This window comes from Crocuta crocuta, unplaced genomic scaffold (assembly GCF_008692635.1).
Source record: "Crocuta crocuta isolate KB4526 unplaced genomic scaffold, BGI_CrCroc_1.0 scaffold35, whole genome shotgun sequence".
In the NCBI taxonomy this organism is placed as follows: Eukaryota; Metazoa; Chordata; class Mammalia; order Carnivora; family Hyaenidae; genus Crocuta; species Crocuta crocuta.
The window spans coordinates 6,791,809-6,809,747 of record NW_027530625.1 but is presented as its reverse complement, the minus strand read 5'-3'; the positions used below and the strand labels follow the sequence as shown (position 1 = coordinate 6,809,747).

The following is a 17,939-nucleotide window of genomic DNA, read 5'->3' as shown; positions in this document are numbered from 1 at the left end:
GTGGACGGTTCCATCAGGAGCACCTCCCTGGCCGCCTGTCAATACTTAGCCAAAGAGAGTCCAGCTCCTTTCACAGCTGGAATCTGGGGGTAGTGGTGACCAGGGGCAGGGATCGCGTGCCGGGAGCGGAGGCCCATCCTGCAAAGGCAGGATTTAGCTGCGCCTCTTCCAAACTGTGAACAGTGAGACTATCCCTCCGTGGCACGTTACTAGGGGTGCCTTGGAAACAAGGGTTCTGTGGTGAAGTAGGTTTGGGAAACCTGGAGTCAGACAACAACCCGCTTCTGGCTGCAGGATTCCTTGGGGCTTTTACTGTGCTGGAGAGCCCAGCGAGCCTTCCAGAGGCGAGACCGCGTGCAGCGTTTCCCCAGCTTAGCGGGAGGGAAGCTCTCCCCAGGACACACACCACCATGGCCCGTGGGGGAAACTTGGGAAGAACGAGGCTCAGATTCCCTTCTGAATGGCAGCTGGGGGGCGGCCCGAGGCCACCGTCTACACCCAGCAGGGGGCAGCCTGGCTGGCTGCCGTGCCCAGGAGTGGAGCAACCAGAGCACTGTCATCTCCATCACCAAAATGGGGTCATCTGCGCTAAGACTTGCGGAAGCATTATAGGACATCATGCTCGTCAAAGCGAAAGGATCTACCAGTGCCCGGCCCGGGTAACAGTAGAGGGCGAGATTGCGGGCCCCTAAGAAGAAGAGCCTGACGGGATGGGATTGTGGATGTCTGCATGATCACTGGGACCTGGGACACAGCAGGGAGGGTGAGCAGGTCTGCCCTGACACCCATGGCTTTGACAGCACGGAGCAGGCATCAGGAGAGCGGGGATGGGGTCCTGCCTGGGAAACTTAACCGACTGTGGGCCTCTCTGAGCCTCAATGTCTCTATCTGTAAAATGGGGGCACTCTTACTGGTCTACTCCACCCCATGGGGTTGTTAATAATAACAGTTATTGGCATTCCCCAGGGGCCAGTCACTCTCAAATGCCTGGTGTGGGTCATCTCGCTGATTTCTTACTGTAAACTGTTAGCCCCACTGAATGGCTGGGGTGACTGAGGCACAGAGAAAAGTCGCTGGCTGGAGGGCACTCTAGTTTGTTGGGGGGCAGAATCTGGGAGACGGGCAGGGCAGGAAAGTGTTTCGTAGACTGTAGAGGGCAGTAGTAAACATAAAGAACGCTGCTAAGCCATCAGAAAAGGCTGCGGGGTGTCCTGGGCGGCCCCGCCCTCTGGCCCCAGATCCCGCCTTGCCTCGGTCCTGCGGATGGTCAGCGAGCCGTTCTGTAGCTGGTGCCGGGGACGGGTGCCCCGGAGCGGAAGGCCATCTTTGATCCAGCGGATGTCGGGCGCCGGGGCTCCATGGACCACGCAGTCCAGCTGGACGCTGGCCCCCAGAGGCTCTACCACGTAGGAGAAGGCCTCCCCTTGCAGGACGGGAGCTTCTGTGAGAGGTGACATCAGACAAGGGGTCAGAAAGGAGGTTCCCTCAGGCTTGGCCTCCCAGAAACCCATCCGCAGAGGGGATCCCTGTCACACAGCGGGTCCAGCAAGGCTGTGTCTAGGCAACTCATGGGGCTGGCAGACAACTTCCGTGTCACGGGTCCAATGGAACACGGAGTTGAAACCGAGTGGGAATGGTGCTGTGATTGATTAGTGATGCCTGAGCCGGGCCCAGGAACGGCAGGCAGTTAGGATGTCACATGCTTGCTCTCCCGGACGGATTATCCCAGCTGTGGGGTACCTGCCCGGGATTTTGGAAAACAAGGGCTGCATGCCCATCGGGACACCTCGGTTGGGCACAGCAACACTAAGACGTCCCTGATCCTCACTTCATGCAGATGAGACTTAAAGATGAGACTTAAACTACCCTTGGATGCCCTGTGCCAATTTTCCATGCTTGCTGGCTTCCTCAGATTGCTGTGTCCCAGTGCCTCGGGTGGCTTGTCCCCCTCTATCAAGCGCCACCCCCCTCCCATCCTGAAATTGAGCAAACTAAGTCATGGCATCTTGGAGGGTTAGCATGCTGCTCTTGACCGAGCAGGGCTGTGGGGGGCAACTGGTAGGCTGGCCAGCTTCCGGCAATTTTCTGCCAGGGAACCTTGGCCCCTGTGCCCTCCCCCTACACTGGCACCACGCAGCTGAGGGTGGTGGTGCAGGGCAACAGGTCAGACCTCACTCCACCTGCAGCCAAGTTATCTGGGGCGCGGAAGAAAAACTGATGCTGGGGCTTCCCCCTGGAGAGGCTGGTTTTTGGTGTCAGGGGTGGGATCTGGGCCTCAGCATTTTATAAAGTCCCCCAGGGGACCTGAGGCACAGTCAGGATGGAGGATTAGTTGTTCAGAGGTCAGGAGGCCGATTTCTTAGAAAAACCAACAGACCGGGTTTAGCAGAGGTCGCAAGAGATCCTACCCTTCACGTGGACGAAGCTGACGACCTGCACGCGGCCCACTCTGTTCTCGGCCCAGCAGACATAGGTCCCACTGTCCTCTCTGGTGACTGCCACTCGCTGCAGTGTGCTGCCCCCGTCCTGGTCAGACACCCCCTCTGGTGGAGAAAGAGATGCCCCGGAGGGTTCTGAGCCCTGGGTGCCAGGGACCTCCTGCCCTGAATACTTAACTCAGGTCGGGGTACCCAGCAGGTGTTTAATAAAGACATAGAAAACAGGTGTCCCTTCCTGAGGGTGGAAGCTTGAGCATGTCAGGCCCATTCACGACAGGCACAGGCCATGTTAGAGGAGGCGACTGAAGGACCAGCCTTCTGTAATTCTTAAGTCCACACCGAGCTTGCTGCATGGATGAGGGTAGGTCTTTGGGGACTGACTAATAAGCACTTCCTGCATTAAACCAGTTCTCATCTCCATTTTGAGAAAAAGCTGGGCTCAGAGAGGCTGAATGACTCCCCCCCACACCCTCCCCAGGAGGTGGTAGGTCAGGACAAAGTCTCCCTCACAGGCGCGCAGATGAGCTTCCATGCACGTTTCATAGTGCTTGCACTCCGGTTTAGGAGCAGCTGAAAATATTATTTAAAAAAATTATTTTATTTTATTTTTTAAAGTAGGCTCCACACCCAACATGGGGCTTGAGCTCACATCCCTGAGATCAAGAGTCACAGGCTCCATCAGTTGAGCCTGCCGGGCGCCCCTGAAAATACTATTTGGCAGTGGAGGGGACGTAGCCGTCATCAGGTCGGCAGACGCTCACTGAACAGCCGCTACAGACCCCGTGCCCTGTGCCTCTCTGAACGTCAGCTGGGGGCCAGGAAGGGGGCTTGCCGAGGGGCCCACGATGCGAGCAGCGGGGCAGGGGTGGACCACGAGCTCCCTCCCGGCCCTGAGGGCTCTGGGGCTGCGTCTCTTCTCTGCAGGTGGCCTCTCGCCAGGTCTGACATGTGACTGTCACATATGGCCACATGTGTGTTTGCTTGGGCCCCCCCCCCCCGTCCCCCCGCAGAGGGCCAAGTCTGGAGACCCAGAACCCACCAGGCAGACTGGCATGCTCTTCCTCTCCACTAGGTGGGGTCCCCCCACCCATCTGCCCTCCTCCCTGGGTCCCGGGGGCCCCCTCCACCAGCTCCCAATAGGCTCAGACCTGTGACAGGTTGGTCGTTGACGGTCCAGCCGATGCGGGGGGTCGGGCTGCCCCGGGCCGCACAGCGAAGCCACAGCCTGTCCCCGACGCGTAGGCTGCGGTCCCCGGGCAGGGTGGTGAAGACAGGCAGCGCCAGGATGGTGAGGTGCACGCGGCGGTGGGCGCGGCCCACCGTGTTCTCGGCCACGCACGTGTAAGTTCCGGCATCCTGGCCCTGCGGGCGGAGGAGGGGTCGGCCTGTTAACTGCACCCACCCCCAGCTCCTAGGGACCCACTCTCCCCCAGGTTCCTGGAGCATGCAGCCCAGAGAGGCGGAGGGGTTTGCTCAAGGTCACACAGCTCTAGTCAATCACTCTGCTTCACCACCGCACCATGGCGCCTCTGATCCAAGCCCTGAGCACGCGATGGTTAACAACGCCCACTGTGTGCTGGACCCTTTGCTCGGGACGTCCCCTGTGCCAGCTCATCCAGGCCCCCATTCACCCCTGAGGCCCTGCGTTTGGTGCCTTTGTACAGAGGGCTCACCGAGCCCTGAGAAGTTCCATGGTGCTCTCCAGCAGGGCCAGTGCACTCACCACCGTCTGAGGACTGTGTGACCCTGCCCCGCAGCCGGTGTGCGCACTGAGCAACCACCCAACTATCTGGGGAGGGGCCCATTTGTAATTCTAGAATCCGAGTGCTGTTGGTGAAGGTGGTCAAGGCTCCCACCCACACCCCGGGCTCAAGTCCGCGACAGTGAATGGTCAAGAAGAAGCAGGTGCAGTTTGGGGACACAAAGTCATCTCTGTGTCCAGCCCCATCCAGGGCCCCTTCTCTCCCTCAGGCATCAGCCACTGAGGTCCAGGTTCAAATCTTGGTTCTGCCTCTTGGCAACAGCGTGTCTCGGAAAAACCGGATACACTCTGAGCTGCGGTTTCCTCATCTGTACTTGGGGATTGTGACACTGATTTCCCCAGATTCCTGGGATTAAAAGCTGCATCGCGCTCAGCACGGGGCGTGACAAACGGGGAGCTCAGCCGGTGTTTTCCGCTCCTGCTGTTACTAATAGACCCTTCGTGCTACACGGGGTGGGGGCCGCACCTCCAAGTTCTTCACCAGCAGCTCCCCAGAAGGCTGGAGGGTGAACTTCCCCTCGGCTCCGGACACAGGCTGGCCATCTTTTTCCCAGGTGATGGTGGGCTCGGGGCTGCCGCTGGCCGAGCAGGGCAGGAGGGTGTGGGAGCCTTCGGCGGTGGACACGTCAGAGAGGCCAGTCTCGATCACGGGCGGGACTGTGGGCAGAGAAGGGGCCACCTGGGGACTGGGGCCGGGCTGGGGGGGCTGACCCCGCTCCAGTGCCCTCGGCAGCTAGCATGCTCCTCGCCCCTTCCTCCACCAACTCTGTCCTAGGCCACTGCCCGTGGTCTGGACGATTTGGGGACTGCTGGGTTTGGTGAAGCTGGGACAGGGTGATCCCAGCGCACACACGGTGACTGAAGGGACAGAATGGCCATTGTTTCTGGAAAGCCGAAACGAATGAGGGATGACCGGACCGCCGGCTCAGGAAAGGTCAGAGGAGGCAGAGGGACCCGAGTCACCATCTGAAGGCAGACAGGGGGCCCAAAAGGGGAGAAGGCGTTTTTCCCTCACTTCCTTCCGGAACACAAGCCAGGCTGGGACAGGGGAGGGTGCAGGGACGTGCCACCCGCCCAGGACGCCAAAACCCCTAGCCCCCTGGGGCCCGCCTCAGCCCCCTTCCCCGGGCCCACCTTGCACCACCAGCCGTGTTTTCCCGACGGCGCTGCCAGCGCTATTCTGGGCAATGCAAAAATAGTTTCCGGAATCCTCCGGGCTGGCGCGCAGAATCCGCAGCTGTCCCCCGGGTAGGGCCTGTGTCCTCGCCCCTGGGTTTGCGGGGAGGACATCTGGGTTGGCGGCTGAGCCAGCAGGACCACCGAGGAGCGCAGGGGGGCCACGCGGCCTGTTCTGTCGGACCAGGCGGCCAGCGACTCGTTGCGGTCACAGGGTGGGGGTGGGGGAGGCGGGGGACAGAGACCCAGAGTCCCGCCGGATCACCCCCCCTCCCCAGCCTCCCAAGTCAGCCCCGGAGTGCTCAGGCGGGGTACCCCTCCGGCTGGTGAACAGAGACAGGGTGGCAGGAGGGAGCGCAGGGACAGGGCTTTCTGGGACCTTCCGGCAGGTGCCCCCACGGATCCCAGGCTCATTCGACTCTTCCCTTCCTGGTGCTGAGGAGACTCACCTGCGGGGATGCTGAGCCCCTCCTTCTGCCAGGTGATGCTGGGCCGCGGGATGCCCGAGGCCGCGCAGGACAGCAGTACCTCCTCGGCCGCCAGTGCCCGGACCACGCTGGGCAGAGGGTTCACCACGGGGGACGCTGCAGGGGGACAGGGCCACAGAGGTCCCTGGGGACGCCTCTAACACCCAGGCCCCTCCAACCGTGGGGCTTCTGAGCACCAGACAGAGAAGCCTCTAAAAGGGGCAGGAGTCAGAGCAGAGAGGCAGGTCCGGGGCTCCGGAAGCGGGTCCTCACCTCTCTCTCCAGCCCCCCCCCGCCTCTAGCTCTCCCCATGCTGGGGGGCGCCCTTACCTCGCACAGCGAGGACCACGTGCTTGTGGGCCACGCCCGCGGGGTTGCGGGCGGTGCAGGTGTAGCGGCCGGCGTGGATGGGGAGGGCCTGCCCGATCTCCAGGGCACCTGCGGGGGGCATGGGGGGCATGGAGGGGGCCAGGGGACTCAGGGCACACGTCCCTAGTGACGGCTGGCAGGGCTCTGACACACCCCCACCCTGGGGTCTCCACTCAGCCTGCCTCCCTGCCCGTCTGTAAGCAGCCCCGGAAAACCTGGGTTCTGGGCCTGCGTATGCTCCGTGTCTGGAGCCCAACTGCGGGCAGGGCCCTTCCACTCCTGGAGCCCCACTCCCCCCACATGCACCATGAGCCATCAGACAGGATGGTCTCCAGAAACTTCGAGCTGTGATGTTTCAGGATCGGCCACCGCCCTGCCCAGAGTCCCTGGTCCACCCATCGTTCCACAGACCCTCGTTCTGCTACCTGTGCCGTGTTCTGCTTGAAAGTTGCCTCCTCCAGGAAGCCTCCCCAGATTACTGCTTTATCTGTCCTCTCTCTTTAGCTCTTCTGTCTTAGTCTTGCTTGCTCAGTGAACACCATTTTAACCTTCCTGGACCACCCCAGTCCCAGACAGAACCAGAACCTCAGTGTCTTTCACATGACGGGATTCCCCATAACTGCCGGTTAGAGGAAAGGATTCTACTGCTTCGTAAGCGTGTGAAAACCACAGACTGGGCCAGTGGCGCTCACTAGCTAACCAACTAACGACTAAAGGTCATCTGGAGAACCCCCATAAAGGAGCCCGCTTTTCATTTTGACAAGCAAAGACGTTTCGGAGTCCCCCACCCGCTATCGCCTTGATCTCATACGAGAAAAGAACTTCTAACACTAAAATATTAAGAAAAGTATAATTTCGGGGCACCTGGGTGGGTCAGTAGGTGGAGCGTCTGAATCTTGATTTCAGCTCCGATGAGGATCTCAAGGGTCACGGGATCGAGCCCCGTGTCGGGCTGTGCGCTGATAGCAAGGACCTGCTTGGGATTCTTTCTTTCCCCCTCTCTCTGCCCCTCCCCTGCGCGTGCTCTCTCTCTCAAAATAAATAAATTAAAAAAACAAAAGAAAAGCATAATGGGGCGCCTGGGGGCTCAGTCGGTTAAGCGTCTGACTTCGGCTCAGGTCATGATCTCACGGTCCGTGAGTTCGAGCCCCGTGTCGGGCTCTGTGCTGACAGCTCAGAGCCTGGAGCCTGCTTCAGCTTCTGTGTCTCCCTCTCTCTGCCCCTCCCTGACTCACACTCTGTCTCTCAAAAATAAACATTAAAAAAGTTTAAAAAAAGAAAAGCATGATTTCGGAATAAAGGAAAATCCCTCCAAGGAGATCCAACCAGCTGTATGAAAACTCTCACGTAGCTATGACTTTCCTCATTTTGCCGTAAAGCCCCACTGATCTGTCAACGAACATCAGAGAAACACTGGCGAATATTAACGCACCAGCGTGTGAGTGGGGATACAGAGGCCCAGAGAGGGTGAGCGGTTCCCCCAGGTCACACAGCAGGGAATGGCAGAGTCAGGCCGGGACTCTCCGCTGCTTTCACACCCTCTGCCTGATGCCCCGTCTCTCCCCTCAAGGCTTCCCCCGACTTACCCGAAGGCGTGACCCGATAGCCACTCCCCCGTATCCCCAGCTGGGCGCCCGCCTTACTCCAGGACACGACCGGGGCCGGGACTCCCGTGCTGTGGCATGTCAGGACCACGGGTGCCATCTGGGTCACGGTGAAGTCGGTCTGGTCGTCGGCAATGGTGGGAGGCACTACAAGCAAGACAAGGCTCGAGGCCCCGCTGAGGGCCACTGCGGGAGCGCGCAGTCATCGGGCCAAGTGATGACAGCTATCAACAGAGACTAAGACACCGGGGACATTAGTGACGAAGGGCCGGGGGGGGGGGGCAGGAGGGGCAACAGAGAGAGGTCACATTCACTGGCTGGGGAAGTAGTTTTTGCTGGGCTTCAGGGCACAGTTACGAACTGCTTTCCGTAAAGGTACCAGCGAGGTATCCCTGGAGCATTTTACAAGAGAAGGGAGCTCAGAGTTGCGGAGGCCACATAAGGCCTCCAGGGGAAGTGCCAGTTAACCTGAGACCTGAAGGAAGAACAGGGTTGGCTGGGTGAAGGGCAGAGGGAACAGCACGTGCAGAGGGAATAGCATATGCAAAGGCCCTGAGGTGAGCAACTAAAAGCTAAGCAGCCTGCCTGGATCCCAGAGCGAGGCAGGCCTTGCGCTGAGCTGAACTTGGGGTGGCCAGGCCCTGTGGGCCCCGGTAACCCCTGCATTCTATCCTGAGGGCCGTGGGCAGCTGTGGAGGGAGGAATTTTAACCAGGGTGACGCCAAGGTCAAATTCGGGTTCAGAACATTCTGGAGTGGGCAAGGCCTCTCCTGAGAGCTCCTGCGTGGGCAGGTGGGATTGGGAGACGCACACACTGTCTTCTTCCTCCTCCCTCTGCTCCAACTCACCGTGAACGGTCACCTGGTAAAGTCTGCGGGCCTCGCCTACCTCGTTGCTCACCACGCACTCAAACTGGGCCGAGTCCTGGGGGCCGGGGGCTGCCAGGAGCAGGGCGTTGGAGGGCAGGAGCCTGGGACGGACAGACAGACAGCCAGGCTGACCCGAGCCCAGCTGGCTGCGACCGGCGCGGGCAGCGATTGGGATGCAGGGGACGGAGGTGGGGTGTCTCGTGACTCATTTCTCCTCTGGAGTTTGGCCCCCAGCCCCGAATCTAGAAGTCCCTTCTAGAAGTTTCTACCCTTCAAGGTCTGGCAGTTGAGCTCGTGGGCAGGTTTAATTGTTATCCCTGTGGTTCTCTGACCCTGCAGGCTTTCAGCGGCCAACAGCTCGGACGACTTCCCTAACAGCGACCGTAGCCAAGTCACTTATTGGAATAGCTCCCATCTGTTGAGCACATGCTTTAAAGTTTTGGGTTTTTTTAACGTTTATTTATTTCTGAGAGAGACAGAGACACAGTGTGAGTTGGGGAGAGGGAGAGAGAGAGAAAGGAGACACAGAATCCGAGGCAGGCTCCAGGCTTTGAGCTGTCAGCACAGAGCCCGACGCGGGGCTCGAACTCACAAACTTCAAGATTATGACCTGAGCGGAAGTTGGACGCTTAACCGACAGCCACCCGGGTGCCCCGGTTGAGCACTTGCTTTAGACAAAAGCCCCGTGATGGCCCGGCACCCAACACAACAAATATTTGGTGAATTAGTCCGTGAGCGGACTCATTTAACGTGCCCCGGGGTCATTTCATGATCGGCTGCATGTGAGAAACGGGGAGACAAGTACTCAGGCTCCACCCGAATCATGCCTCCACGTATCGGTATTGATCGTCGTTAGACCACGGTGGCTGTGATGCTTTTCAAAGCCATTCCTTTCTGTTTGGCTCTATGTCCCAAACGCCCCCACCCCCTATCAGGCATCTCGGTGTCAAGACTGTCCTAGACCCCCAAGGTCAGGACACAGATGCTGGTGCTTGCTTTGTTGAGACCCCGAACACATTCCTGCCTCCTTCCTTCCTTCCCTTCTTTCTTTCCTTCCTTCCTTTCTCTTCCTTCCTTTCCTTCCTTCCTCTCCTCCTTCCTTCCTTTCCTTCTTTTTCTTTCCTTCCTTCCTTCCTTCTTTCCTTATTTCTTTGTTTTCCTTCCTTCCTTCCTTCTTTCCTTATTTCTTTCTTTTCCTTCCTTCCTTCCTTCTTTCCTTATTTCTTTGTTTTCCTTCCTTCCTTCCTTCCTTCCTTCCTTTAGTGTTTACTTATTTTGAGAGACAGGCAGAGTATGAGTAGGGCATGGGCAGAAAGACAGAGGGACACAGAGTCAGATGCAGACTCTAGGCTCTGAGCGGTCAGCACAGAGCCTGATGCAGGGCTCGAACTCGTGGACTGTAAGATCATGACCTGAGCCAAAGTTGGAGGTTTAACTGACTAAGCCCTCCAGGCGCCCCATCCCTGCCTCGTTTCTGACCCTGCTCCCCACCGTGGGATGGGCACGCCCTCCCCTGCCCGGAGCACCTTGGGGGGGGGGGGCTACCCCGAGGCCCAGCCCAGTACCGGTAGGTGCCCTGCTGCAGGTGGAAATCCAGCTTCCGTCCGTCCTTCCACCAGACCACGCGGGGCTTGGGGGAGCCGCTGGCCTCACAGGGCAGTGAGGCAGGGCTGTGGGCGGTCAAGGTCAGGTTGGAGGGGCTGGGGGCGATGGCAGGAGGCTCTGGGGAGACAGTAATCGTCAGGAGACAAGGGCGCAGGATGGGGGCGGGGGGAGGCGAGAGACACTCTACAGGAATCTTCCAACAGGCACCCCAAATCTGGGGTGACGGGGCCTGCGCTCTCCCCGAATGCAGACTTTGGGGTCCTACTCCTCGTCAGCCCTGCCCGAGGCCAGCGCCCAGCAGACTGGCCTCCGCCAAGGTGACCCGTTGGAGCGGGAAGAGCAGCTTCGGGCGTCTGGTGCAGTGACTGAATCGAATCCTCTCAAATGCCTTCTGTGTGCCTTTTATCACTCGCTCGATACGCCGGTAGGGTAGTGAACATCTGTACTAGACGCATCAAAGCAACGTGCGTCTCTGATGTGTGCGTGTTCAAAAGTTTTACTAGTAGGCTTCGTGGTCAAAAACACACAGAGATCGTGGCTCTGGGCTCCTGACAGCAAGGACGAGCCCAGAAACTAAGCAGGACCCGGCCCAGACTAGGGGTGGGCGGTGAAGGCCAGGAACATACCTCCCCTCGGTCACCTACCGAAGACCTGGAGGTCACGGCCTTGCCGATCTGAGCCTGCAGAGTTGGATGCGAAGCAGAGGTAGTGGCCGGCGTCCTGGGCAAGGACTGGCTGGATCCTCAGGGAACCTTCGGGCAGAACCTGTAGCCTGGAATTGGAGGAAGGGGGTTGCCATGGAGACCAGCAGACTCGGGAGGCCCTTTGAGGGGTTGGACCCCGGTGGGGTCTCCGGCTAGACCCTCCCCTCTGCTCCTGCCTTTCCCAGCAAGAAGGTGCTAACTCTGGGGCCCCGCATTCACAAGGCCAAGGGCAGCTCCCCGCATCCCAGCCCAGAGTGGTGGGGGAGGGGTCTCCTGTGCGCACACCTGGGCCCGCTCCTCCCTAAGAGTCAGCAGCGTCCAGAAAGCACCCTTCCTGCGTCTGTCCCCCCCCCAGATCTGAGAAGCGCCCCTTCCCCGGGCCTTGTGGGGCACGTCACTCAGGCCGGGCCAGCGGAACGCCCTGCCCTGGCAACGGGGATCGCATGAACCGAGAAGCTATGACTTGGGGGCAGGGGGAGGTCAGGGGGGCTGTCTCCGCCACGTTCACAGAGAAAGCAGGTGTAGAAAATCGGTCTGCGAGAGAGAGGCAGAGGGGGCGCGAAGCGCCCGCACGCAGAAACAGAGATCAGCAACCGCGAGTCCACACCAGGCAGCCACGTGGGATTTCTGACACCTCAACGCCCTGGACATGCCTGTCCCCTCGGGCTCAGAGGAGACCCTGCTGCTGGTGGTGCAGCCACCTAGGGGCTCCAAGTGCCCGCCCGCCCCCGACACCCTCCCCTCCCGGCTCCCACCTGGGGCTGTCAGGATCCAGGGGGACCCCGTCCTTCCGCCAGCTCACGAGGGGCGGGGGCGCGCCGTCCACCCGGCAGGGCAGCGTGGCCGTCTGGTTCACGGAGGCGTTCACGGCGGGCGGTCCTGGCTGGATGGTGGGCACCACTGGGGCGGGGGGAGGGCACAGAGAGAGAGGGTGCTGGGAGCCCGTGGCTTTAAGGAGGGCCATGCGGGCAGGGGCGGGGCCCACTCACTGTGGATCTCCACGCGGAAGGCCAGGCTGGTGCTGCCCGCGGCGTTGCGGGCCGTGCAGCTGTAGTCGCCCCCGTCGGCCGTGCTCAGGGCCTGCAGCTGGAGGAACCGTCCCTGTTCTGGGAACTGGGTGTGGGCGTCCGCCTGCAGAGTCCGGGGGAGGAGGGACCCTCCTTAGCACCTCAGCTCCCTGGGGCCAGGCCCCAGGCAGGCAGGAAACAGGCCGGGGGGCTCGGCCTTCTGGGGATGCTGCCGAGGGGACTCTCTCGCTTCCAGAAGACCTACAGTCTTTGGTCCCCATTTCAGGAGGGAGCACAGAGAACCTCAGTAACTAGCCCCGGGTCACACAGCCGCTACATGTGGCTCGAAGGTATAACGGGAAGAACACAGATGTGCATCGGAAGGCCTGGGCGTAAACCCCGGCCCTGCCTCGGTGTCCCTGTCTGTAATATGGGGGCGACAATAATAACAGGAGCGGAGAACACCAGGAGAGCAGGAACACAAAGTACCGGCACAGGGCAGTCCCGCAGCGCCTGGGACCCGGTCTGGTCTGGGCCTGGGGCCTGAGAGGCACAGAAGGGGTGCCCCTGCCTGGCACCCACCTGCAGCACGATGCCGTCTCGGTGCCACTCAATCTGGGGTGCTGGCTCCGCCTCCACGGAACATTCCAGAACCAGCTGCCCAGGAGCCAGGCCAACCACAGAGCGGGGGCCTCGGGGCCCTATAACGTGAGGGGGGCCTAGGTGGGCGGCAGAGAGGGCATGAGAGATGGACCTGCCCTGGGGGTCCTATCCAGCCTCCCTCTCCGCCCGCCACCCCGGCACCCCTACCTTGAACCCTGACCCGGAAGCTCTTCTCCACTTGGCCAGCGGGGCTCTGGGCCAGGCAGGTGTACAGCCCAGCATCGCCCACCTGGGAATGGAGCACCGTGAGCAACTACCTCTGGCCACAGCCCACCCGCCTCCTGACCTGGTCTCCCTCCCGCACAACTAGGGACCCGGGATTCAGACTCAGGCTGGCCGAGTGGGCCATGCTGCCCTTCCAACCGTTCCCCTCCCTGGGCCATTTCTTCTCTAGCTCCATCTGGCCTTTGCTTTACGGCTAGGGTAAAGCCCGCCTCCTCCAGGAAGGGCCCCTTGACTGCACCAGCCTTCCTGTGGCCGGGCTGTGGAAGTTATCCGGGTTCCGCACCAGCCTTGGCCCTGACCTGGCTGGGAGCCCCTGAGGGCACGGTCCAGGTGGGTGGCCCCACAAAAGAGGAGGAGCTCGGCCTAAATGCTGTGGGGTCCTTCTCTTCTCCTCCCCTCCCCCAGCCCCGGCGCACAGCAGCGGGGCAGCCGCACCTGCACACCCGCCACCCGGAGCACCCTGCTGCCGTCCTCAGGCCTGCCCAGGGCCTGCCCGTCCTTATGCCAGGTGATGTTGGGCTGCGGGGTGCCCTGGGCATCGCAGCGGAGCTCCAAGGGGGCGCCGAGGGTCAGCAACAGCTCTGCGGGCTGGCCCGAGTCCTCGATGTGGGGGGGATCTGCAAGACACCCCGCCCGGGGTCTGCCACGTGCCTGGTGCTGGGAGCTGGGGTTCATCTCCAAGCCCCCCGCCATCGGGAAGCCGACTGCAGACGGGGCCACCACGGGCGGGGGCAGGGGGCTGTGCGGGAGGACCCTAAGAACACCGGACACCTCGGGCCCCTTTGCCTGGGACAATTATTCGTGCTTTACAGCCGGCAAGCACGCGGTACGGAGGGGAAGGAAGAGCAGACACAAATCTTTCCAAGACGGCACAAAATTTGTAAAGTCTTGCATTTAAGACTTCGGGCCCTGCCTCCGGATTTCAGGGGGCTCTCTGTCTCCGCTTTACAAGGTTTGGGGGGACAGAGCTGAGGAGCGGAGGCCCAGGAGATGCCGCAAGGTCAGCGAGAGCCAACTAGAGCTAATGGTGGGAGTCTGTCCATCCCCCAAACCCCGCCCCCAGGCGGCAGCCCCTGGGGAGATCCGCCAGCTCCCTCCCCGCCTTCTCCATCACCCCAGGGGGGGCCCACCCCACCGCCAGGCCCAGAGAAGCTGGCAGGGCAGTGCCAGATGACCCACCCATCACCGTCAGCTGGAAATGCCTCCTGGCCTCCCCCGCCTCGCTCACGGCCACACAGGAGTAGGTGCCCGAGTCCCCAGCTCCGGCCGTCTCCAGCTGCAGGCCGGGCCCCCATTCGAGGCCCTGGGGCAACAGGGGCTCCCCATCCTTCATCCACGACACCAGGGGCAGAGGGCTTCCCCGGGCTTCACAGGGGAGCACCACCGAGGAGCCCCGGACCACCACCACGTCATTCTGGAACTCCACCGGCTCCAAGACAGGGGGCACTGTGAAGGGCGAGGGCGGGCATCAGTCCTCGCAGGCCGCACCCGGTGGCCCTCGCCCCTGGACCTTCGCACAGGCTGCTCTTGGATCCGTCAGAACGCCCTTCTCCTGGACTATTCCTTCTCATCTCCAGTCCTCAGCTTAGGCCTCACCTCCTCCGGGAAGCCTTCCCTGAATACCCCAGGCCAGCTGAGAAGGCCTTTTCTGTCTCCCGCAGCTCCCTCTCCTTCCGCTGCTGTCACTAGTCGCCTGGAACCCTGACTGCCTCCTTACAGAGCTGTTTCCTGAGCTGACCTCCCGGTGTCAGGGGCCACCTCTGCTCACTGTCACATGCCAGAGCCCGGCAAGGTCCTGGCAAACGGCCGGGTCTAACGGCTGCTTGCGGCATGAATGAATGAGCAACCAAGCGAATCAAAGACTGAGTCTCTGTGTTTGCCCTGGGCCTGATTCTCACGCCCAAGGCCACCCCCCACCCCATCCCTGGTCCGTACCGTGCACCTGTAAGGTGAAGTTCCTGTTGGTCACACCAGCAGGGCTTGCAGCCACACAGGTGAAGGTTCCAGAATCTGCCAACTGCACCTGGGAAATCCTGAACCCCTCGAGAGGGGTGGGGGGGGAAGGAGGGGAGGGATGGCTCGTGGAAATGGTCCCTCTCTTTTCCCGTCGCCCAGTGGCTTGCCTACCAGAGAGGCAGCTCTGAAACTCACTGCACAGGCCCAGCCTCTGCCCCAAACCCCTTTCCTGGTCCCCCGGTGTCCCCAGAATGCAGCCCCAGGCTCCCTGGCCTCGGCCACCGTCTCTGACCCATTTCGCCCCGAGGCTAGATTTCCTGCTTTTCCAATTCCCCTGGCCGCGCTGTCTCACCCAAGGAGACACCTGTGTGCTGGTCTTCTCCCCAATCCTTCCCCCAATCCTTGAACACACGGGCACATGCCCACCTCAGGGCCTTTGGACCTGCTGTTCTAACCCTCTTCTGGTTAGGGAAGCTCTTCCCTACAGGATCCACTCAGCTCCCTCTCTCAACTCCGTCCGCCTCTGCTCGAATGTCACCTTATCTGAGTGCCTTTCGCTGACCACCCTGAAACACCAGCCTCCACTGCTACCTCTCATTTAGTCTTCAGCCTCCTTTACTCTTCAGCACACGTTTGTGGCATTCCTTTGTTCTATCTAATGTCCACTCTCCTCCCCTAATAAACCAGCTGCCGCTGGAGCTTTATTTTGCTCACTGCTCTATCCCAATGCCTGGCAACAGCAAGCACTCCGTAAGTGGTGAGGAATGCATGAAGACGTGGCTCAGAAGCCTTCTTCCAGGAAGCCTTCCCTGATTTTTCCTCCACCCCAAGGCAGGGTGAATTGGAAACCACCAGATATCATCACCTGCCCTCCCTCCTTAGGCTGTCAGGACCGGAGGGCAGAGTCGCCTTTCATCTTTGGAGTTCCATTTGGGGGTGGGGGGCTCTCACTCTCCCCATCATAGCCCTCTGCATGTTTCTATGGATTATTTTTTATTTGAAAACCATTCAGATGGGTTCTGAACCCCAAGCTGCCTGGAGAGCGTGTCTGGGACCAGCGGGCCCAGGGGCCGGGGAGCCTCCCCCCTACCTGAGGGTGCGGCCGGAGCTGTGGAGGCGAGTGCGCTGGGACAGCGGGAGAGGCAGGCCGTCCTTGAGCCAGCTGACTTGGATGGGCGCCGAGCCCCGGACAGGGCACGCCATGGTCACCAGCTCCCCAGGCCTGCTCACCAGGCTCCCCGAGCCCTCTGCCCACTGCTCGATGGTGGGAGGAACTGGGGTGGGCAGAGAGGACAAGAAGGGCGGTGAGGGGGTGAGGGAGAGGCTCTGGGTGGAGGGGGGACGATGGGCTCCTCTCGGCAAATTTCAGGAAGCAGCAACCATCGTGTTCGGGGTTCTGAGAGCCACATCAGGGCCAGGTGAGGATGAGGCCCGCCGCATGGGGGCGCCGGCTCACCCCGTGGCTCTCTTCTCATGCCCCCCTACTCCCCACCTCTGCTGCGGCGCCCCTGGGCAGGAGTGCTGGTTCCTTCAGTTTAAGAAGCGATGCAGAGGCCCAGAGAGGCCGGAGGGCAGCCCGGCTCATGGTGTGGCCGTGGCCGTGGCTTGAACTTCAACATCCCGGTCCCCGCATCACCCTCCGGATGCCCCCGTGCGGGTCCCACAATGGCCCGGCGGCCGCAGCCCCGGGGAGGCCAGACCCCCTCCTGTCCTCGCCCCGCGGCCGCTCACCCAGCACGCTCACTGTGTGCAGCCTGGCGTCCTCCCCGGCCGCGCTGTGGGCCACGCAGGTGTAGGCGCCCGAGTCCTCGGCCCGCAGTCCCTTCAGCACCAGGGTACCGCCGTCCTGGTAGAACCTGCTCGGGCCGGAGAGCCGGCGCTNCCTGGCCCAGCTGGCCACCTTCCTTCAGCCAGGCCACCTCGGGCGGGGGCTGCCCGTCCGCCTCACAGTCCAGCCGCACCTCCTGCCCCTCCAGGACACTGTGCTCCTGCGTGGCGCCCGAGCTCCGGATGCGGGGGGGCACTGTGGTGGGGGCTGTGGTGAGGCCCGGGGCCGCGGCAGGGGCCGGCGCAGGGCGGGGGGGGACACGGGGCGGGGGGGGGGGAGGGAGGGCGCGGGGAGGGCCCAGCACGGCCACCACGAAGTCCTTGCGGGCCTCGGCCTGGCTGTTCTCCGCCACGCACGTGTAAGTGCCGGCCTGGGCGGGCTGCAGGCGACTCAGCTGGAGGCGGCCCCCCCGGGAGACCACGCCGTGCACCACGCTGCTCTCTGTGGGGAGGAGGAACATGCCAGGCCCTCACCCACAGATGCACCCCCGCGGGGGCCACCACTGGGCGCCGACACAAAAGTCCCGGGAGTCCCGGAGAAGGCGCCCCTCCTCCCAGCTCACAGGACCCCAGGAACCCCTGCGTCACCCACCCCCTCCTTGGGCTCACAGGAAAAGTGAGGCCCAGACAGGGGCGGGGTCTCTTGCTGTGCCTACATCACAACCTTCCTCAGTTGCGTCTCTAAGCATTCGGTGCCCTGCCTACAGCCCTTCCCTATTTCCTTCCCCTAGGGCCATTTCTTGCCAAGGTGCCCCCTTTCCTTTAGTGCCCAGGACTTGCTGCCTCTGGCAGCCGGGCCAGATGCGGCTGAGTGACTGGGGAAGGGCCAGCTTCGGGGGCCAAGCCCAGGGGCAGGCCGGCACCCATCTCGTGGGAGCCGACTGTGGGCACAAACACAGGGAGCCTTTGAGTCCCCATTGGTTTCATTGTCGCGTCATCACTGAGAGGGTGGGATGCACTTACCAACAGGCATTCTGTCCTTCAGCCAGGTGACAGTAGGTGGAGGGACCCCGGTCACATCACAGTTCAGGACCAGGGGGCTCCCGGCCACCTGGCTCACCCTCTCTGTCTTGGGGTTCTCAAATGTTGGGGGCACTGCAGGAGAGAAGCCAGATTGCCAGAATCCTAAGACTCTGCGGCCCCCTTCCTTCTGCTCAGGATGAATAGGGACACTCAACGGGCTCTTCCTTCTGGTTAGTAGTTGACATTTTATGTTTTGCCATTGGTAGAAACACAGGTTGTTTTAGTCACCAATGTAAATAGAACC

The 17,939-nt window shown here is 61.4% G+C and overlaps 1 protein-coding gene across 1 annotated transcript in view; it reads right to left on the bottom strand.

The window, feature by feature from the left end:
* The window catches only part of HMCN2 (hemicentin 2), a 132,085-nt gene that overhangs the window by 17,581 nt on the left and 96,565 nt on the right, over positions 1 to 17,939 (bottom strand). The window contains 23 exon segments of the mRNA XM_077768469.1: positions 1,251 to 1,441; positions 2,409 to 2,543; positions 3,587 to 3,800; positions 4,667 to 4,857; positions 5,335 to 5,469; positions 5,826 to 5,960; positions 6,174 to 6,281; positions 7,799 to 7,963; positions 8,665 to 8,786; positions 10,251 to 10,407; positions 10,935 to 11,062; positions 11,750 to 11,894; positions 11,984 to 12,125; positions 12,584 to 12,720; positions 12,812 to 12,917; positions 13,340 to 13,506; positions 14,069 to 14,335; positions 14,825 to 14,922; positions 15,936 to 16,119; positions 16,577 to 16,724; positions 16,726 to 16,868; positions 16,971 to 17,114; positions 17,636 to 17,767. Coding sequence (XP_077624595.1) covers positions 1,251 to 1,441; positions 2,409 to 2,543; positions 3,587 to 3,800; positions 4,667 to 4,857; positions 5,335 to 5,469; positions 5,826 to 5,960; positions 6,174 to 6,281; positions 7,799 to 7,963; positions 8,665 to 8,786; positions 10,251 to 10,407; positions 10,935 to 11,062; positions 11,750 to 11,894; positions 11,984 to 12,125; positions 12,584 to 12,720; positions 12,812 to 12,917; positions 13,340 to 13,506; positions 14,069 to 14,335; positions 14,825 to 14,922; positions 15,936 to 16,119; positions 16,577 to 16,724; positions 16,726 to 16,868; positions 16,971 to 17,114; positions 17,636 to 17,767 — 3,494 coding nt within the window.